The 23,032-nt window shown below is 44.1% G+C and overlaps 2 protein-coding genes across 5 annotated transcripts in view; both read right to left on the bottom strand.

Moving 5' to 3' along the window:
- Positions 1-23,032, bottom strand: part of N4bp2l2 (NEDD4 binding protein 2 like 2) — a 72,316-nt gene that overhangs the window by 6,000 nt on the left and 43,284 nt on the right. For 3 of the 4 annotated variants that reach the window (XM_038346311.1, XM_038346312.1, XM_038346313.1), the window contains exon 7: positions 1,456-3,125. The exons of the other annotated variant lie outside the window; for it this stretch is intronic. In XM_038346311.1, coding sequence (XP_038202239.1) covers positions 1,456-3,125 — 1,670 coding nt within the window. The remainder of the gene's footprint in view (positions 1-1,455; positions 3,126-23,032) is intronic. 4 annotated transcript variants of the gene reach the window in all.
- LOC119824963 (28S ribosomal protein S21, mitochondrial-like) lies at positions 3,132-6,805 on the bottom strand. The gene is given in 2 exon segments (XM_042055900.1): positions 3,132-3,632; positions 6,764-6,805. Coding segments are annotated over 2 exon segments (297 nt in total). The 3' UTR covers positions 3,132-3,377.

The raw sequence follows: 23,032 nt of genomic DNA, 5'->3' as shown, positions 1-23,032 counted from the left end.
TCTCAGAAAAGGAATATAAAATGAGACAAACATTTTGCTTATGATTTCAGAGAAGACCTTAGATCAAGATTCCTGTCTTAAACACCAATTATCAAAAGTTAAAATTAATAATAATAAGAATAAACAATTGTATTTTATTTTAAAGTTTGTGCAGGTGTCTTGTTGGACATCTAGGAGCACGGCCAAGGGCATCAAGTAATTAGATGTACTAATTCAGAGATCGTAAGTATGTAGTCAGAAGATCGAGAGTTATACTTGGTTTGCTGTGGGATCTATTCAGTTATGGGCCTGAGCTTCTGAGACAGAGTCTGTCTGGAACATGGGAACCTAAAGGAAAGCAGGAAAGGGGTTGATAAGCCCTGAGACAGTGAAGCACCGAGAGCCCCTGCTAAGTTCATCTCCTCAGGAAGCCCCAGGAGACCCGCAGGGAAGAGAACACTGGCTTCCTGATTTCTCAGAGCTCTGTACTCAAGGAAGTAATAGATAATGGCAAACCTCTCTTCAGATCACTCTAGAACCTTCTCAGAAAAACTTTAACAAAGTCAATGATTTCGGCAGGTTTGCATCCCTTCATCTTTACAGCTCCTTCATTCTCGGTGTCATATCTGAGTCCCAGGACTGACAGGAGGTCACATGGCAAAGAAGGAACATGTACAAAATAGAAAGACAGACAGACATTTTTAAAAATGTGTGTGAGGGGGCTAGAGAGACATCTTGGTGGTTAAGAGGACCCAGGTTCAATTCCCAGCACCCACATGACAGCTCACAGCTGTATGTAACTCCAGTCCCAGAAATCTGATGTCCTCTTCTGGCCTCTGTGGGCACCAGGCACGCACATGGTGCACAGACATACATGGAGGCAAAACACTCATACACATAAACTAAACAAACAACAAAAACATGTGTATGTATATTACGTCTATGCCTGGTACTCACGGAGGCCAGAAGAGGGCATCAGCTTTCTTGGAACTGGAATAGTAGACGGCTGTGAGTTACATGGATGTTGGGAACCAAACCTGGGTCCACGGCAAGAGCAGCCAGTGCTTTTAACTGCTGTGCCCTCTCTGCAGCAGGGAAACTCAGGCATTTACAAAGACTGGATGCAGGCAAGGGATGGCAGCTTGATAGGTCGAGTAGTGTTCACTATGGGTTTTCACTTTCACTGCTGTAGTGATTCATAAGGTCGATACTACATGACCTTATGAATAACACAGGAAAGAGCCCACGACACAAAGTATTTATGTATATTAAACTGGACTTTTAGCTCTTTGTTTTGCTTTTGCTTTTTTGGGGCGAGGGGCAGGATTTCTCTGGCTTTCTTGGAATTCTCTTTGCAGACAGGTTGGCCTCAAACTCAGAGACCTGCCTGCTTCTGCCTCCTGAGTGCTGGGATGAAAGGTGTGTGCCACCATGCCGGGCTTTGACTTTTATTTTTCATAAATAAAAACGATTTACCTATTGGAACTCCAGAGGATCCAAAATGTTTGACTGGGTGAAAGGCAAGCTCTTGCGATAATGGCCCATAGCACTGATGATTCCTGCTTATTAAATCCTGGCGGTCCTCAGCTGGTAAGCACCGCACTGGCTCCCGGCCTTCCTGTGTCTTCAGCTCTTCATCCAGCTTCTCATTTAAAAACCGAGTATCAGAGGAAATCCTCAAAGAGCAAAGAGCAGCAGCCTGGCCACTTAGAATGTCTGAGGGAATAAACCTTCCGTCTGTTAGGATCCTCCCCATGCTTTTCTGAGATTTGAAAGTCAAAAGTGCTCTTCTGTTGTTAGAAGATAGTATGCAAAAACTAGACAGATAATGCAGCATGAGAGAAGGGACAGGATTTTTATAAAAATACACAGCACACCCTATCCTGTTAAATGACAGGCGATAAGAACAAGATTGCTGGACAATACTTCGAGGAGAATCATGAAGGGTATCAAGATAAAACCATGGCAGATGACAGTCAGTGATCATTTTTTCGTTTGTCTCATCTTTATTGATCATTTTGGAAATATCTTCCTCTGCCAAAAATGTGTTCAACTCATGATTTTCTGTCAAGAGGTCACATTTCTCCTTTGCTTCAGGGTTGACAGGTAGCAAATTGCAAATCCTCCTTGGCACCCCTTGTGGACCCCTTGCTGATTCTAAGGGACGCTCCGGGGAGACCGGATGGGGGACACGGGTGCTGAAGGTATTTGTTTCTGGGTTTCTGGGTAAATCTACCGTTTCAGCTTTAGGTGACAGATCTCCAAGTTGCTTCTCCATTGGTATTTCTGGGCAGTTTCCTGAGACTGCTGCTCCTTCAGAAGTGGAAATCAATTGAATCAGGTGATTCTCACTCTCAGGACAGGTCAGTCTCTGAGATCTGTTTTTCTTGGGTCTCTGTTCATACACGAACTCATGAGGTCCTTTGGGCCAACTGCCCAAATATGGCTGATTCTTGGACCTTATCTGTAATTCTTCATCAGACAAACTAGCTGTAAAAAAAGCCCAGCAATTGCTTTCAACTCCTTGTTCTGTTTGTAAAACTTCCTCTGACGTTCTGGTTCCACCGTGCTCATCCAGGTGACTTTTATCCATCATCTCCGTCTTCTGCATAAATGAACATGGGGTTTTAGCAAATATGTCCTGCATGTCTAAGGCTGACTTATGTCTATTGCTCATATGCATTTCCACCCTCATGCCCGAGCAGCCATCCCTCCCCACACAAGAAAGATGGTGAGTGCTTGTGTGACAAGAAGCAGAACTTCTGCTTGGTACTGATGGTAAGGTTAGAACCAGGTCCTCCTCCTCCTCAGGGAAGCAGTTCTTAGGTGTGCGGTCCAACTCAACCGTAGACACACCATTTTGGGAATTGTTTGAGATCGCTATGTCTTGCCAGCTTTGCTCTTCGTTGCTATTTATACGATCTGCTTCATTCTGTAGACTGCCAGCAAAAGGGTGCCCTGGTTCTCTCTCTGTCTCTTCAAAACCTTCCCCTTCACTCTGAGATTTACCAATACTTCCTGGTGCAGGGTAACCTAAGGTTGCAAGTGAGTTCTCACTAAAACTGTTGTTCCTTTTCTTGCCTTTTCTGTTTCTCTTCTGTTTGGGTTTATCAAGCCTGTACCCACTTTTCTTCAAAACTCTTCCTCTGAAATATAAAGAACAAACAAAATGCGTAACGTTTTCATGTAATATTAGCAAACTCTAAACTATGACTGTGCAAAACTACTTAGTACAAGAGTACCTGCGTACTTTGTACTGATTTACAATCACTTGTTTTTCTTGTTCACGTATGATTGAGCTTACTGTCGAGAAGGGTAACAGAAATTGTGGTTGGATAAAGAAAAGAGTTGGACATACAATTAATATGGGCCTTTTAGCCACAGGCCCTAGCAACAGGCTATGGATCTGCCCAGTTCTTTTGCATCAGGAAGTTAATCTTGCAAGTCATTTCCATGTTGTAGATCCTCTGGCATGTCTCAAAGTTCTCCCGCTGGTGGTGGCGGCAAGGCTTCTTACAGTAGTGTCATCACGTCATGACTTCAGTATGCCCATCGGTGTTGAGGATGCTGTCCAGGATCCCATATGCACCTTCCATGTTCTCCTCCTGAACCAGCACAGTCCTGACAGTGAACTTCAGAAGTTTAGCTGTGGCCTTGTATTCCAATCTTCATTCTTCAGGACCTATAGACTTCAGCTGCAGCACTCCTTATAATCACTTCTCCTGACATCTCAAAATCTGCTGCACTAAATATTAGCACACACTTACTGCATAAGCCAACAACTTTATGAAAACCTAATATTTATATTGAAGATGTTCTGTGCGTATAGAATAAATATCAAATTTGGTGATATTTTACATTTTAAAGGAATTGATGATTTTATTATAATCCTGTTTAGAGCCTAGCAACCGTTTTCTCATAATGAAACATTTTATAATGCTTTAGGTTTGAAAGATAAGAAGTGGCTGGAATAGCCTCAGTATGGCAGTGGTCTTAATGACTAGGTTATTTAGACAAAAAGATGGACAATTTAGCTGCCCCCATCACATTTTATGCAGTACTTACTAATGAGCACCTGAGTCCAGGTTTGGTGATGCATTTGGAATTGTCTGGCTAGTAGTGACCCTAAGCCAGAGGTTATGCCACTACTTTGTGAGGTGTTGGAAATGTGGGAAGGCATTTGTGGTGGTCACAGTGACTGGCAATGTGTGACAACACATGGCACTGAAGCCAATATGCTAACCATCCTATGATGCACACTGATGAGACACCTACCCAGAGAGAGAGAGAGAGAGAGAGAGAGAGAGAGAGGAATCTAGGTGAGGAAGATATGCCAGAGGACATGGAGAAGAAACAGGAAGTGCAAGATGGAAGAGAGGTAAAAAGGAGGCAAAATATAGATTAATATAAGTGGGTTGATTTACGTTATAAAAGGTAGTGAGGGGCTGGAGAGATAGCTCAGAGGTTAAGAGCATTGACTGCTCTTCCAGAGGTTGAGTTCAATTCCTAGAAACCATATGGTGGTTCATAACCATCTACAAGGAGATCCAATGCCTTCTTGTGAAGTGCAGGCAAACATACAGGCAGAACACTGTATATATGCTAAATAATGATAAATAAATAAATCTTTTTAAAAACAAAGGACAAGCCTAAGCTATAGGCCAAGCTTTCATAGTTAACAATAAGTCTTGTGTCACTTTTTGTGAGTGAGTGGCCCAAAGGAAAATCCATCTGCACATAACTCTGCATAAGTGAAGAAAATACTTGACGCGCTGCGCACGCCTACCCTGTGGCCCCTGAGCTGCATGCATCTCAGAACAGTTATTAATGTAGCCCACCACAAAACTGCAAGCTTACTCCAACCAGTGTCAGATTTTTGGGTGTGTGTGATTTTTTTTCCCTGTAACTCAGCTGCACCGTTCTCAACTGTAAACTTTATAGATGGTATCATGTCTCTTGTCCAGAGGGTAACACTCCTGAAAGATGATGCTAAGGACAGAATTTGGTCCTTTTCATTGGTTTAGTCAACTTTCTACTTTGTCACATAAAAGGCTAGTTTCCCCCTTCCACAGTGAATGAGCAGAGTCAGACACAAGGTACCGATGAAAGCCCAGAAAACCAACTAGGAGAGCAAGAGAGATAGGTGCGGGCACTGAAGAGATGGCTTGCTGGTTAAGAGCACTGCTCTCACAGAGGATCTGGGTTTGGTTTCCAGCACCACATGGTGTCTCACAACCTACTGCAACTCCATTTCAGCGGATCAAATGCCCTCTTCTGGCCTCTGAAGGCAGCAGGCACGCATGTAATTCATATACTTGGACACGGGAAATATACACACATAAATTAATCAAAGTCAGGAGGTGGAGGCACACGCTTTTAATACTAGCACTCAGGAGACAGAAGCAGGAGGATCTCTGAGTTTGAGGCCAGCTTGGTCTACAAATTCCAGGACAGTCAGGGCTAAACAGAGAAACCCTGTCTCAAAAAACCAAATAAATAAATAAACAGAGAGGAAGAGAAGGAGAGAAGGGGGGATGAAAACACCAAGGATAGAGCGATAGAAAAATAAGGAGATAAGCAAAGAGAAAAATGGAAGGACAAAAAGATGTGGAGACAAAGGCAACAGTCACTCAGCTGTCTCCAGACTGGGCACTACTAGTTAAGTAGCCCCCCCCCCACACACACACACAGCGTGTATATACACGTATGTGTATGTGCAGGTGCACTTGCCTGTGAGTGCTCAGAGGCCAGAGGTCAGTGTTTGGTGTCCTATCACTTACCACCCAAGGTTTTGGACAAGGTCTCTCATTAGACTAAAGCTCCCTGATTTGGCTGGACTGGTTGTCCAGCAAGCTCCCAGGATTCACCTGTCTCTGCCTCCCCAATACTGGGGTTATAGGTACACTGCTGTCTGGCTTTCTGCTTCCTTATACAGGTGCAGGGGACCCAACCTCAGGTCCTCGTGATTATACACCAAGTACCTTACCCACTAAGCCATCCCACCACCCCAACCAATATGCTCTGTAAATCTCCTCTGGCCCCTAATCAGTATTCTGTGCTGCTAACTTTTCAGAGATAGGACATATGAACACCTTGTGTTCATTACACCTAGTTGCTGATGCCCTTGCTCATGTATTCCCACGTGTTGGCTTAGAAATAACGGGAAGGGCAGGTAGTGGTGGCGCACACCTTTAATCCTAGCAGTTGAAAGGCAGAGGCAGGCGGATCTCTGTGAGTTTGAGGCCAGCATGGTCTACAAAGCGAGTTCCAGGGCAGTCAGGACTACACAGAGAAACTGTCTCAAAAAAATGAACAAAACAAGAAGAAGAAGAAGAAGAAGAAGAAGAAGAAGAAGAAGAAGAAGAAGAAGAAGAAGAAGAAGAAGAAGGAAGAGAGAGAGAGAGAGAGAGAGAAAGAGAGAGAGAGAGAGAGAGAGAGAGAGAGAGAGAGAGAACAGGAAGGGAGGCTAATGTACCTAGAAGCAGCTGTTGAAGACATTGCATAAAGGATGCCATCTTTGGTAACATTCGTGGTCAATTCTGTGAACTGTAATCATACAATGAAATTCTAGCTGAGTTCAAAGTATAATACTAGTTATTAAATCCATACCTGATCTGTCCTACAGCTATGTAGTCTTGTCTTGCTCTGAATTTGATTTTCCTGCCTTAGCCTCTCAAATGTTGCCATTACGGATATGTGCCATCATGACCTGCTGTTGCTGCTGCTGCTGCTGATTTTGACTTCCTGGGTCTCACTGTGTGGTCCTGGACGGCCCACAACTCACTTTGCAGTCCAAGATACCCTTGATCTTACGGAGATCTACCATCTTTTGCCTCCTGAGTGCTGGGATTAAAGGCACACTTAGCTATTATCATTTTGCTGGCTAGTTTTAAATTTGTTTGACACAAGCTAGAGTCATCTGAGGGGAGGAAACTTTAAGAAAATACCTCTGTCTTAGAGTTTCTTTTTTTCCTTTTTTAGTTTTTTGAGACAGGGTTTCTCTGTAGCTTTGGAGCCTGTCCTGGAACTAGCTCTTGTAGACCAGGCTGGCCTCAAACTCACAGATCCTCCTGCCTCTGCCTCTGCCTCCCAAGTGTGCTACCACTGCCCGGCTTTTAGTTAGTTTCTATTGCTGCGAAGAGGCACTATGACTACTGCAACTCTTATTTTTAAAAAATTTATTTAAATTCATCTTATGTGCATTGGCGTGGAGGTGTCAGATTCCCCGGAACTGGACAGTTGCGAACTGCCATGCGGGTGCTGGGAATTGAACCCAGGTCCTCTGGAAAAGCAGCCAGTGCTCTTAACTGCTGAGATATCTCTCTAGCCCTGACTATGGCAACTATTATAAAGGAAAACATTTAATTGAGGAGATCACTTACAGTTTAGAGGTTCAGTCCACTATCATCAGGGCAGGGAGCACGGCAGCATGCCCCACCTACTTTAACAAAGCAACACCTCCTAATGGTGCCACTCCTGAGTTTATGGGGGCCAATTACATTCAAACTACCTCAGCCTCCATTAGATCCAGCTGTGGGCAAGCTTGCAGGGCATTTTCTTAATTGATGGTTGATGGTGGAGGACCAAGTACATTGTAGCTGGTGCCATCTCTGGGATGGTGGGTCCTGGGTTCTATAAGAAAGCAGGCTGAACAAGCTAGGAGGAAGCAAGCTGGTAAGCAGACCCCCTCCATGGCCTCTGCATCAGCTCCTGTCTCTAGGTTCCTGCCCCACTTGAGTCCTAGTCTTGACTTCCTTCAGCGATAAACAGTGATATGGAAGTGAGCCAAACAAGAAACCCTGTCCTCCCCAAGTCCCTTGACCATGGTGTTTTATCACAGCAATAGTAATCCCAGCTAGAATATGAAAATAGTAGCTGTGGGTGTGGGCGGTGGTAGGAATGCATGCTCCATTCACAGGGGCCTGCATAGGTTTCCTTCTGCATAACCTGAGGACGTGACTGGTGACACTATCCCAGCATGCCTGTGGAGAAATGACCACAGGGGTCAGGAAAGGAGGAGGCTGCTCTACAACAAGCAAACAAAACCCAATTCTAAATCTGGAACATTGGGCCACTTATTAAAGCATTTTACTAGGAGGTTATCAAAGGGGTCTGTAAGAATTGAATTTGGATGAACACAGAATCCAGTGCAAGGTATGTGAAGATGAAAAAAAAATGTAACAGAGACATGTATCAGTTCTTCATAGATGATACTTTCGAGACAGTCACAATGTTTGTTCTGTGGCCCAGGCTAGCCTGGAATTCTCAGCAAAAATTCTTGCCTCAGCATCCCAGGTGCTAGGTGTAGAGGTACAAGCTGCCACTCCCCGAATCCACCGATGCGCTTCAGAGTTACTGTCCTTTTTCTAGTGAATCAGGCCTTCTAGAAAACATGCATCAACCAGCAACCTTGTGAGGCTACTGTGAGGGAAGAGATGTGGTGGCGGTGGTGGTAACTTCCGCCGGGATGCATTCGCCTCTGATGTAGCTGATTAGTAGACGCATTCTCATCAGGAACATGGATCTATCCAGTGTGAGAGGCTCATCAGAGCTGCGTCAAGGCTTGTTAAACCTGCTGACTCACTTAGGATGAATGGCCCTGTTAGCAAAGAAAAGCATCACTAAGCAAAAGTGAGTCATAAGCAGGAAGTCGGGAGAGCTGAAGGCATGGACTGGAGCCTTGAAAGGAAGGAAGAAACAAGAAATAAGCAAGGTAAACACATCTGTGATGAGTAAGACTAGATGATGGCTCAGAACCCAAGCTCGTGGGCAGGAGCACAATGTACTTCTCAAGAACTAGGAGGGGTGTGTCTCAGAGGCGAGCTAACCTGACCAAGGGAACCTGAGCAGAATACGAAGGTAAGAGAGCATTACAGATGAAGCCCAAAATGACTGCGGAGAAAAGCAGGGAAAGCGAGAATAGAGAACGAGCATACGTAATGATTCCATGGGAAAAAAAAGCAAATGGGGAGAAGGCGTGCCTGTCTTCTCCCTAGTCTCCTACTGCAGAACCCTATACACCCGCATCTCCGCATCTCCAGTGTGTGCACTCCTTCCAGTCAGAGATCAAAGCACATGCAGATAGGAAAAATCCTCACAGTTCTATGGAATGTCTACAGTTGGGATAGCCCAGGTCAGCCTGGACACTGGCACAGTAATCTGCTAGCAGGCAAGACCACATGTAAACATGTCTCCTTTATAAAACTGGGCTAATGTTTCCTTCTTGTGGAATGGTTACACAGATTTATTAATGTAGGTGCTCTTAAATGGCATCCATTTAACTGATAGGACAGATGACTGAATCATTCCTCTTTTTCTGTATGACACAGTTACCAATGGCACACCGAATGTTCCCAGCTAGATGGCTGCTTTCTGTTAAAACTTTATCTTTCAGCTCCTAGTGTTTAGAACTGTGTGCTTACAAGTAGTCAGTGAGTTTACCCCCAAATCTGTTCACACCAGTGTGCTGTCAGGACAAAGATGCGGCTTATCTTACTAAAGATGAGGTCCTAAAGCAATGTTTAAACTAGCTGTGGACAGGATCACTATAAAACCTGTTTTTATGTTCTCCTACTGCCTTGAAAATGTCTGTGGGCTCATCAATATAAACTAGAGATTCATGGCAACGCACTGCAGGCAAGCATGGCTGAAAACATAAAAAGCGGATGCAACAGAATCTCACGCAGGAGAAGAATGGAGTCAGTATTTTTTCTCTTATCACTTTTAACTCTGCTTGTAAAGGACAAGGCTTTTCACGAGGGAAAGAAATCAACTGAGTTTCTGCCAATAAAATGAGGCTGTTTTGCCTTAGGGGGGAAAAGATCAGTGAAAAGAGACCTGCGAATGTGGCCTGTCCTTTGCCTGGCATTCATATCAAATGTTTACAGTAATTCTGACATCATTTCATAAGAATTTCTCACTATGTTGCTTTTCCTACGGTGATTGGGACCTAAGCCAGAGCCGCATACATGTCAATCAAGTGCTGATCAATATCAGCATCCCTGAATCCTTATGTCAGTTGTTTTCAGTGAACTAAGTGGAAAGGAAGGAAACAATGTTACTCTGGGGGATGACATACGTGTCTGAGTACACATGTCTAAAACTCTGTAGATAAATCAACAGCATTACTAATTAAGTTTGGCAAATGTTATAGGATATAAAACCAACATTCAAGGAAACCATATAGCATAGTAACAAACTCCAAAATGCCATCCCGCCACAATAGCAATTGGTGAGGACTGTCGGGATCAACTGCTTCAGGATTCTGACAAGTCACAGCTCTGCAAGAACTGGTAGTTAACCAAGAAAAACCCAGAACATCTCAGTAAGAGAGCTTTGTGTTGTTTCTAACTCACTGCAGCCCCATCTAATGCTGCCCATATTGGCTCTGGTCCAAGAACAACAGAGTGCATCTCAGTGCAAGCACAAGAGGCAGCACAAAGACCTTACTCTCAATCATTATGGCTGCCTCAACCTCTCTGGGTCCACCCATTGCCTCCTTTTGCTGTTATTTTGAGATACAGTCTCACTGAGTTGCCTCGGCTGGCCTAGAACTATGTAGACCAGGCTGACTTGGAACTTTTAGAGATCTGCCTGCCTCTGCCTCCCAAGCCTGGGATTAAAGGAGTGTGACACATGGCTGGTTTGCTTCCATTAGGACTAACCTTAAAATCTCCCAAGAGAATAGAGCAAAAGAGGCATAAGATGAACACATTATAAGGCACGTGAATTGGGCAACATATACAGAACTAGGCACAACAGTGGAGAAGACAGTTGACAAGTCATAAAGCCTATAAAGAAGGGTAGGGATGAGGGCTGGAGAAGTCCCTGGGTATTTTTGGGAATGTGGAAGGCCAAAGCTATGGTAGTGTCTATGCAGAAATGACTGACCTATGTTCCATTCCCACTCCTGGTCAACAGACTGCTCAAGCAGGAAGCAAACACTGGGGCAGAGTTGCAAAGAGCCTATGTGTGGATGCTGGGAAGCATGGAACAGGGCCTAGCAGCACAGGTGGCATTTGACTTGTCATAGCTGTTGTCTGAATAACTAGCTGGGGATACAGTTCAGTGGCAAATGCCCAGAATCAATCTACAGGCTAACCTTGTAACCCTAGGACTATGAAGCAGAAGCTGAAGGACCAGGGATTTGGGGTCATCTTCAGCTACACAGCAAGTTAATGGCCAGTCTGGGACATGCGAGACTCTACTTCAAAATAAATAGCTAGACCTTTCCAAACAAGATTCAGAAGCACCCTATTCTCAAGCTATAAAAAAATGCACAAAATTCAATGGCCCCAAAACTATAATGTCGCTTATGCTTAAATTTTTGTTATTTCTTAGGCCCACCATTGGTGCAAAAGAAAGCAATGGTAGAAAGAAAATGCATCTTAATTTTCTATTTATTTACTTATAAATCCAAACTTATGCAAGCTTTCTGACTGTATTCACACCTATTTGTCCTTTCCCTTTCACTCCTGCCAAACCCTTTCTTCCAGACACCTTCCTCCCCCTCCCTTCTTTTTGTGTTCCACTGTTTTATTACAGTTTTATGCATGAGCATGGGGGATTATTCACTTGAATAAGGACAGCTTACCAATGATCACGGCTCTTGTCATCCTTATTTTAACATTAAAAAGTTAACATAAAACTTAGCCATCTGATAGACAATAGTTTTATCCACTGAGAACTTGCTGATATTTCTAGGTATTTTTGATAAATGTGAGTCTGTCTATCTTCCGTGTGCTATCACTTTATAAATGCATCACCAATACTGTACTATAAAGAGTTCTACCTTCGATTGCCTTCAGGCCATGGGAGATACTTCCTGGCTGTTTCCAGTAGCTCTGTGTAGGTTTTGTTAGTCTATTTGCTCTCAGTGCTTTTATATCATTGACGGGTGTGGATAACATGGCAACCACTGCCGCTTAACAAAGTCCCAGCATTTTGACATTGTGGGTCACAATTCTCCAACCACCTTTTTATTTTCATTTTTAATGATTCTCACTACATTATAGGAGTTTCCTTATGCCTTTTTGTTCGGGAAATGTTGTGTGGGCTTTGGTAAAGGATGTAAATGGCAGGCTCCTTAAACCAATACGTCTTTGGAAAAATTCTCTGCCACTCTGTAACCATATAGAATGATATTCCTGCTTACTCCTCACACAAGAAACCCCGTTATGCCCCCCTGATTACACCAAGGATAGAGAAGTTAAAGATTTACTACCTGAACACACCTGGTTCCAGGGATGAAAAATATATAATCAAGAGAAACAATGGACCCAGATCCATTGCAAAACCTTAACAAGACAAGGAGGGACAATCCTTCAAAAATCATGCTTCATAGAAAAATCTGTCAGATATGCTAGGCCTGTAGGCCAAAGATGTATGCCCCAGCATTGCAGAAGAACGTTGGGTGATTGTCCAGATAGCCATCTGCTTTTGCAGTTTCTCACATTTTTTTGGAAGTTGCTAGCTTGCACGGGGAGGGGTGCTGTTTACCGGTTTGCTTCCCATGGCTTACTTAGTCTACTTCTTATAGAACCCAGAACCACCAGCCCAGGGATGGCACCAACCAATACTTACAGCTGGATCTTATGAGGTATTTTCTCAGTTGAGGTTCCCTATCCTTGCAGATAATTCTAGCTTGGTCAAATTAGCGTAAGATTAGCCAGTATAGTGGGGAAAAGCCGTGAATTCATTGGCACAGGAAAAGACTTTCTGAACAGAACACCATTAGCACTGGTACTAAGTTCAGCAAGTAATAAATGGGACTTCATGAAACTGAAAAGCTTCTGCAAAGCAAAGAACCATTCAGATAAAGCATCAGGAATGAAAATGAATGGAAAAGACTTCTATCAACTACACATCTGACTGAAGGCTAATATCTAATATATATATATATATATATGTATATATATGTATGTATACATATTACATAGATATATAATATATATTATATTATATAAACACAAAAAACCCAAGAAGATACCAAGAAAACAACCCAATTAAAAATGGGGTACAGATCTAAACAGAATTCTCAAAAGAAAAACCTCAAATGGCTGAGAAACACTTAAGGAAATGTTCAACAGCTTTAGTCATCAGAGCAATGCAAATCAAAATTGTTTTGGGATTTCATACCTGACAGAATGGCTAAGACAAATAAGAGAAAAAACAGCTTATGGTGGTGAGGATGTGGAATAAGGGTAACACTCCTTCATTGCTGGAGGGAGTGCAAACTTGCAGAGCCACTATGGAAATCAGTGGTGTGGCTCCTCAACTAGATGATGCTGCAAGCAGGATCCCTCAAGATCCTGCTACACCATTCTTGGGCATATACCCAAAGGATGCTCCATCCTACCAGAGACACTTGCTGCCGTGTCTCTACCAGAACCACATCCACTGCTGCTCTATTCCCAACAGTCAAAACTGGAAACAACCTAGGTGTCCCTCAACAGAAGACTGGGTAAAGAAAATGTGGTACATTTACACAACAGAGGGTTACTCAGCTGTTAAAAACATGAAATCATGAAATTCACAGGTATATAGATAGAACTAGAAAAAAAATCATCCTGAGTGAGGTAACCCAGACCTGGAAAGATAAGACCTTTGCCCCACTGTTCCTTATTATTTAGACTGTTGGTATGTAACTTACGTACAGGTTGTGTGTTTAAAAACACGGCAGGCCCACCAGCTCTTCTACAGCATGCTCCTGGGGCGCTGTCACCTCTGCTCACGTCAGTCACAGCTGACTGAGTTCTTCCAGCCCAAGCAATGCTCAGATGAAGCATCTCCCATCTGCAGAAGCTGCTCAGCACATTTTTCTCTCCTCTCATGGCACAGATGGAGCAACACAGCTTTAAGCCATGCTTCAGAATACATCTGGCTTTTGTTTTTTAGCAGGGTCTCTCTGTGTAACAGCCCTGGCTGTCCTGGAACTCATGCTGTAGACCAGGCTGGGCTTGAGTTCAGAGATCTGCCTGCCTCTGCCTCCAGAGTGCTGGAATTAAAGGCGTGCGCCACCACCATCCGGCCATAGATCTGGTTTTATTTTCTTTTCCTGTTCACAGATTTCACTGTTTATTTCATAGGAAGACCCTAGCACATATATAGCTGGGGAGTGATCTTAAAACTGAATTTTGTGATGGCCCAGCTGACTTCTTTGACCTTATCAGCAGCTTTATGTATCCTCTAAGTCCAAAAGGTTGAAGTCACTGGCCCTAGAATCAGTGCCATTTTTCTGTAGTTTTTCCCCAGAGGTGGTCCACACGTTTCCTTGCTGTCCTGTCCTCCAGCTTTGGCTTCTGCTTGTCTCTATGTACTTTACTAAGCTACACACGCGGAGCTGTGGGGTCTGCTGGTGATGGTGTTATTTTTTTAGTACTGGAGATTGCCCCTAGGGCTGCTGAGCTAAACACACAGCAGGCTGACTTCCAATTGTATAAGAAACTAAAAGTATCCATGTGAATAACATGTTTATGGCTTTAGCCTTCCCTGGATTCTATCAGTAGCCAGTATTACCACATTCATTCAACAAAATCATTCATAAAGTATTACAAGACTAACAGTTTCTGGGCATTGCTGAGTTGGTGTTCCTGTCCCTTCAAAAACCAAATTACAGAGACGTTTCAGGTCAAGGTTTCTTATTGAGAATGTAGGTACGAAACCAAGTGGCTGAAAGGGGATCTATTTTCAATCATGTTTCATGTTTGTAATATATAAAGAAAATCAACCTTCGCCTCACTGCCTTAGGGCCTCTGTGAATTCTCTTCACAGGCAGGCTGACCCTGGTGAATCATTAAACCCTACCAGCTATTACTCCACATGATACGCAGTGGCAAGACCTAAGGCTGGGAAAGAGTGCCTGAAAGGAAGGAGTCCTGAGACTCTATGTCCTCCCCCTTGCACGCACTGACTCTCGGAGTGAGTGGGTTCATCTCTGAGAACTTCCCTGTCCTGTCTAGGAGCCCTGAAAGAGATGCCCTACACAGTCAGCACTGACAGTCCAGTTCTATAGCCTGCCACATACTAACTACTTAATGGAAATCAATAAGGATATCGGTATCTATAAAAAACAGTACTGCAGGAAAAAACAAAAATGTACTCCCTTTCTGCGCTGTAGACAGCAGAGAAAGCCCTGACTGAGTGAAGTCCTGAAAAAAATGTGTGTGTTGACATGAACTGGATATGCCAGTCTCCAGAGCCTCAGACCCGTGGAGACACACGAGAGCTGCTCCCCTGGGGCGAGGCAGGGAAGGATGGCAAAGCCTTCTTCCTTGGGGGACCAAATGTGAGTGCTGACAGTATGTGCAGAAAGTATCTACATCAGCTTTCCTCTCCTCGATGTTTACTGCGCCCTACAAAGACTTCCCCTGCTGAGTTAGATAAACCTGCCTCATTGTTCAACTGTACATAACAGCCCTACTCCTTGCCCAACTGAAGCAGTAACTCTGACTTCTTTATTCAACTCTACGATAAACACATTAAGTTTCCAGGGTGCTATGGGTTTTGCAGCCAGGAGTCTGAACTACCTGATCCTAGCTTTCTGTCTGTCCATCTGTCCATCTGTTTTTTCTTTATTCCCTCTCTGCCCTAGTCAGCGTAGCATGATGCACAAGTCATGCCTGGGGCAGTAACAGCACAAACAGTACGAACCTGTAGCACCATGAAAACGGTGGTCTCCCTTCTTGACAGCGATTGAAGGGTTCGTGGTACTGTCATTGCTACACTCAGCAAGGGTTGAACTTTCAACACAGCCTTTCAGTTGGATATCTCCACAATATTCTCTTGCCTTTAGTTCTTATCTCAGAACAATTGCCAATAATATTACCTTGTTTGTTTCCAAAGGACCCAACTCCCATTTTCAACATAATTTGTATTGTTTTCATATAATTTATACCCCCAATACTGTCCATCATTTCTACATTCAACACTTGCTTAAAGCCTGCACCTTTAATTAGATATAATACATCAAGCATCAAGTGGCACTATCTGTCACAACAGTCTGTGCCTTCCTCTGTGACTGTCCCCTCATTTCCTTTTCAAGATCTCCTAGCTCCTAACCCTAGAAATGAATGAATGAAATTCTCTTGTTCTCTAAAGGCATTGACTTAGGCAGTTCCTCTGGCTTCCCCATGTAATCACACTGCCTAGCTGTGACCTCCAGGACCTCAGCCCTACCACTAATATATCTGACCATAACATCAACCAATTCTCGCTGCCCCCAGCACATTTGTTCCAGTTACTGCTAAAACTGGGAGACATAGTTATTAACATTACCAGTGTGAAGCCATTCTCTACTGGACCCAAGAAAGGTTAAAGGTGTAATTCTAAGCTTCCGTTGGCGAGAGGGGCACTATTCACTCATATCAACTACTGTCATCTCAGTTCTCTGAGATTCCACTTACTCCAGACAACAAAGGGCTAACATGTGGTCCTAACTTGTAAGAATACTAAAATACTGTGGCTGGAGAGATAGCTCAGCAGTTAAGAGCACTGGCTGTTTTTCCAGAGGACCCAGGTTCAGTTCCCGGTACCCACATGGCAGCTCACAACTGTCTGCAACTCTAGTTCCAGGAAATTTGACATCCCCGCACAGACATACATGCACGCAAAACATCAATGCGTATAAAATAAATCAGAGAGGGGGGGAGGGAGGGAGGGAGGGAGGAACGGAAGGAAGGAAGGAAGGAAGGAAGGAAGGAAGGAAGGAAGGAAGACAGAAAGAAAAGGAAAGAAAGCAAGCTGGGCAGTGGTGGCACATGCCTTTAATTCCAGTATTTGGAAGGCAGAGAGAGGAGGATCACTGAGTTCAAGCCCAGTCAGGTATACAAAGTGAGTTTCAGAATGGCCAGGGCTACAAAGAGAAACCTTGTCTTGGAAAACAAAAAAGCAAGTCAAACCCACAAAGCAAAACAATAATAACAACAAATCTAAAAAACTGAAATACTTATCATTAGGCAGATGGAGCCCTCCTCCTTTTTAATTATGTAGCCCAATTCTTCAGAATTTCTACAGACCTATCAACTAACAGGGTAATGACTAGGACTTCAAAGAGGCCTCAGATTCCTTCTCTAGGATAGTAACCAGCTGCATCCTGACTGGTTACTATCCATACCATCAACTCTCCTTTACAACAGCCCTCCAAAGCGTGCTTCCAAAGCCATTCCTCTGTTCCCCTGAGTTTCTCTTTTTTTTTCTTTTCCAGAGGTTTATTTATTATGTATGCAGTGTTCTGCTTGTAAGCCATATATGGGTACCAGATCTCATTACAGATGGTTGTGAACCACCACATGGTTGCTGGGAACTGAACTCGGGACCTCTGGAAGAGCAGCCGGTACCCTTAAACACTGAACCAACACTCCAGCTCCTCCCTTGAGTTTCTTTCAAGCTAGCTGTACTCCTCCTCCCATCCAGACCTGCGGAGACTAGTGGATCCTGGCAGGAATGGCGCTGCTCTCTAGCTCAGATATGAAACCAAAAGCACGGTATCCCAAAAGGAATGTGTTTACTTATACTGAGGAACTCTTAGGCTGTCACTGCTGACCACTGACTCCCCACTGTCTTCATGTAGCAACTGCAGCCTCCCTGGATTTCTGAAACAGGAAGAGAACAGATGTGCTGGCTGGCAGACAGGCCCCCTATACTGTTAAATAATCTTGGTTTGATCTTTCCATAGAGGCATATGCCAAGCTACTTCTTTTGACCTCCTTTCTGACATTAGCTAGACTTCTCTGGTGAGAAAGTCAGACACTTGTTCACTGTACCCAAGGGTTGGGTTAATAAGCAGAAACACTAACAACTTCCTAAGAGCCATCTTGTCAGGCTCCTCGCTCAGAGCTGAAGATACCTCTTGAATCTGCCAGCTGCTCTTGTGGTATTCAAGACATGACAAGTCAGCCCCATGTGAGGAAAGGGAGGGTGGGAAGGACTGGGAAGAGAATGAACCAACTAAGGCAGATTCCTGTTCCTCAGAGACAAACAAGGAAAAGGAGCATGCTTGGGAACCTGAGGCCTTTGTCAAATGGGCAAACCCATGTCCTAAGCAAAATTCATGCCTTCTAAAATAGAAAAGAGAACAGAAGTTCCGGAGAACCCCCATCTTCCACGCTGGTACTTTCTAACAGAAGAAAACAGGAACAGCCACCAGGGAATGATGGCTCTCTGAGGACCAAGACAGAGCATTACCTGGGAAGGGGCTAATAGTTGCACAAATTCAGAGATTTTCCCATGCTATGAAACTTAGTTTTTCTGTTTTCTTTTTCCAGTAATAAGGAATCAATTCAGGGTCTTGCACAATCTAGACAAACCCTCTCCTCTGTGACTGAGCTGGTGCCATCCCTTGTATGCTTTGCTTTTGGAGACAGGGTCTCACTAAGTCACCTTGAACTCACTGTGTAACCCAGGCAGGCTCTGAACTTGTGATCCTTTTGTTTCTGCCTCCCACATGCCAGCTGACAGCTGTGTACCGCACCCTGCCATGTTTAGTTTCTCCTAACCTAGATGCTCGTCACAGGATCTGGAATGCTAGGTGACAGAAATCACTCTACCATGAGAGATGTCTCACCCCAGCAACTATAAAAACTAAGACAAATAACCAACTTGATTAAACATGCAGCCGCTAAGGTAAGCCATATCTGACCAAGATCAGTACATTAAAATGTCCCTAAAGCAGAGTACTAGCAGATAAACAGAAAACTACATTACTAAGTTGGCCAGACGTTTATTCATTAGAATAGGCCTTCCCCCTTTAATCTTATGCAGCTGCCAAACCAGTGCTGCCAGGCTGCCTCAGCATCTCAAGCTGTTCAGTAGTATGATGTCTTTGGCCTCCTAATTGGTAAAATATTCAGAGGTGCCCCTATTTCTACTGTTACTAACAGGGAAACTTAAATTGCTACCATACAGATGTTAATACGGGAAGAGTTTTGCTACTTATTTACAAGATAAAGAAGCTGTGGTTGCACTGTTTTAAAAAAAAGTCTTTATAGAATTTAATAGTAACTTCATGTGTATTGGGTAAGATATTTTACAGTTTTGTGTATTGGCTTGTATTTTAATTTTTTTCCTGGTAACTCACTTTTAGTGTACTAAAGTAAACTATCATGTGTGAACTTTTTAAAAGACAAGGTCTTAGGTAACTCAGACTGCCTTAAGCTTGCTATGTGGTCAAGGATGACTGTGAACTTCCGATCTTCCTGCCTTCATATTCCAAGTGCTAGGATTACAGGCAGGCACCACACCAGTTCTGTGTAGTGCTGGTTTTGAACATGGGGGTTTGCACATGACAGGCAAGCCCTCTATTAACTGAGCTACATCTCTGGTCCATGGGAAAAGTTAAAAGGCCACTCTAACTAGACTGAGAAATAGCAATTTTTTAAAAAAGACCATGCCTCACTTCTGTGGAACATCTCAAGGACTTCCTAGGTGGTTCCCCGGGTCTGGCTCATGATGATTTCTAACCACGTCTCTAGAGCAGGACTTTCAAATGGCATGAGAGGCAGATTTTCAAATGCAGGACAAATAGAACCTATAAGGGGAGCTTCCCAACTTTGGGAAGGGAAGCCTCTTCTGTCGAGTCCAGCATAGCCTTCACACTAAGTGGAAGGGGCTGAGGCTTGTGATGCCTCCTACAATATACACCAAACAGTAGGTCCTGTCTCTGCCTCACAGACTCTGCCCCTTGTACTTCCAGCTCAGACTGCTCTGAAGGATGAACACACCTGTGTCTGGATGTCTAGAGTGTACCTCAAGTTTAACATGTCCTGAACTGTTTCCTTTCCAAATGTGCCCTCCTGGTGAACACCAAGACCACAGTAGATTCCAATTTTGCTATTTCTCATACCGATTACTTGTCTCATTCAATAACCTGTCTCCTCCTCTCACACTTCCACCTTTTTCTTTTTGGTTTTCGAGACAGGGTTTCTCTGTGTAGCCCTGGCTGTCTTGGAACTCACTCTGTAGGTCAGACTGGCCTTCAACTCAGGAATCTACCTGCCTTTGCCTCCCAAGTGCTGGAGGTAAAGGTTTGTACCATCACTGCCCAGCTACCTTTCTACCTCTTAATTTCATGGTAATAGTTTTTTTAAAGTTGTTTCTGTATATGTATGTGGCATATATGTATGTGTGTGTGTGGCTGTGTATATGCAAGAGTCCAGTGGAAGACACTGATATTCTGCTCTCTCTCTCTCTCTCTGTCTCTCTCCCTACTACCCTGAGGCAGGGTCTCTCACTGAACCTGGAGCCAAGCCAGCAGGCTGCAAGCCACAGTAATCCTTTGATACCAACCCTATAGCTTCCAGGATTACTGGTGCACATGACCATATCTGATTTTTTACATGGGTTCTGGGAATTTGAACTAAGTGCTTCATGTTTGTGCAGCAAGTGTGTGTTCTTACCAGCTGAGCCATCTCCCTAGGCTCCAACTCTGGACTTGGGTCACAGTTATACCACATGAGTTATTGCAAAGGTTCTATAATCCGGGGGCTGGAGAGATGGCTCAGAGGTTAAGAGCACTGGCTGCTCTTCCAGAGGTCCTGAGATCAATTCCCAGCAACCACATGGTGGCTCACAACCATCTGTAATGAGATCTGGCGCCCTCCTCTGGCGTGCGGGCATACATTGAGGCAGAATGTTGTATACATAATAAATAAATAAATCTTAAAAAAAAAAAGGTTCTATAATCCTGCCTGCATCCTTGCTTCGCTCAAATCAGTGATCGTATCTCTTTGCCCAGAGCTCCCCAAAGGCATGACTTCTCAAGCACAGTAAAGGTCCGTCAATCATTTTTTTTTTTTTGGTTTTTTGAGACAGGGTTTCCCTGTAGTTTCTAGAGCCTGTCCTGGAGCTAGCTCTTGTAGACCAGGCTGGCCTCGAACTCAGAGTGCTGGGATTAAAGGCGTGCGCCAGCACCGCCCGGCCCGTCAATCATTTTTGAGGCCTCACTTTATCTCATTTCGTGTTCTTTGACGGGCTTCTTTGTGGCTATCCTACCCTAGCCTGATTTGATTCCACACACAAACTGGTTTCCCTGACCACAGCAGTCCCGTCTTATCAGAACCCTCTCTTGCAGGATTCTGCCCAGAGTGCTCCTTCGCTGCTCTCTGTAATTTGCTCTCAAGTTTCTGTCACTCTCAGATGCTGTCAGTCACGCCAAGGGAAATGGTGGCCATTTCCTTAAGCCTTGCCCTGGTGCTCATAGTCACACTGCTTTATCACCCTCCCTGGCAGGCCACGTGACTTCCTGGTCTATAGCTCAGGCTGCTTCTCCACACTGACTGGGGGCAGGCAAAGGCCGTTTGTTTTGCTCACTGCTACATCTCTACCACCCAGAACTCAAGAAATACTGTAGCACGAGTTGATTCTGGTCTCCTGCCACTCACTAGGGTTGTGAGCATTCAGATGCCGCTGCCTATACCTTTTCTGTATTCTTGTCCACCTGCTGAGTCCTAAATCCCATGACTTTAGATGAGGTTGAGGTGTCAATGTCATTGGAAATTCTTCCCTGAACCTGACATTTTACTTTTCCCTCTGCCTGTTAACTATCCATCCATTAAGCAGTGGAAACAATTCCACTGCACACACTTGTGCGCACGGCAACTGCTTACCGCCCTCTTTCACTACAGACACTCTTCCAACCAGAAAAAAGGTTTGGTTGTCTTTTTCTGCTCACAAATTTTGACATCCATTACTCTCCATTGTATTTATTCTTAGGAAAAAGCATTAAAAAGCATTCTGAAAACAGCAACAACAACAACAACAACAACAAATAGCCGAGCAGTGGTGGTGCACGCCTTTAATCCCAGCACTTGGGAGGCAGAGGCAGGAGGATCTCTGTGAGTTCGAGGCCAGCCTGGTCTACAAGAGCTAGTTCCAGGACAGGCTCCAAAGCTACAGAGAAACCCTGTCTCGAAAACAAAACAAAAGAAGCATTCTGAGTTGTGTATGGTAGCCCACACCTATAATTCCAGCACTCTGGAGGCTGAAGCGGGAGAATCACCACAAGTTCAAGGTGACCATGGGCTATATAATAAATTCTAGGGAATCTGGATTACATAGTGAGACTCTGTCTCAAAACTGAAACAAAAGACGAAGGCATTTTTCTCTTCCACACTTCCGTTGTGCGCATAGTTACAGGCTCTCTCTTCCTGGGCCTGGTCACTTTCCCAGTCTCCACTTAGTCTATACTCCCACATTCTTCCCTGGTTGGGTATATGGGTTCAATCTCTATACCTCTGCTAAGCTTTTACAACTAAAGCCAAAATAAACTGAGCAATTTTCCTTTGCTGACTTCCTACCAAGCTCCCGTCTTTCAAGGACAATCAAGACAGAGAAGGAAGGTTCTAGTCCAACCTAAAAACTCCCTCTGGGGGCTGGAGAGATGGCTCAGAGGTTAAGAGCATTGCCTCCTATTCCAAAGATCCTGAGTTCAATTCCCAGCAACCACATGGTGGCTCACAACCATCTATAATGGGGTCTGGTGCCCTCTTCTGGCCTGCAGGCATACACACAGACAGAATATTGTATACATAATAAACAAACAAACAAACTCCCTCTGTCAGGCTGGCTGTCATGGTGCATCTGCGTAAGGCCAGTACTCAGGAGATGGAGGCAGGAGGAACAGCTGATCAAGGTTATGCTCAGCTATACGGTGAATATGCTCTATCAGAAGATCCAGAGTTCAGTTCCCCACTCCCATATCAGTCAGGTTACAACCACCTGTAACTCCAGCACCAGGGGGATCCAACATCTCCAAACTCTGCAGGCACTTGCACATATGTGCACATATCCTGACATACATGCACATAATTAAAAATAGTATTAATTTAACAATACAATAATTGAACTCTTACCATAAAACCATAGTGTACAGCCAAACAAAGCAAGCATGGACAGATGCCCACCACTTCAGGTCTGGGGATCTACTATGAACTGTGTCTTCAGCAAGTCTACCTAGCTTCCAAAAATAATGATTTATAAGCACACATTTCTTCGTGTGCTGGGGATGTTGCTCAGTGGCAGAGTGTATTATTATTATTATTATTATTATTATTATTAT

The sequence above is a fragment of the Arvicola amphibius genome, chromosome 10 (assembly GCF_903992535.2).
Source record: "Arvicola amphibius chromosome 10, mArvAmp1.2, whole genome shotgun sequence".
NCBI classification, from domain to species: Eukaryota; Metazoa; Chordata; class Mammalia; order Rodentia; family Cricetidae; genus Arvicola; species Arvicola amphibius.
Note: the sequence above shows the minus strand (reverse complement) of the source record. Positions and strands in the feature narration are given on the sequence as shown.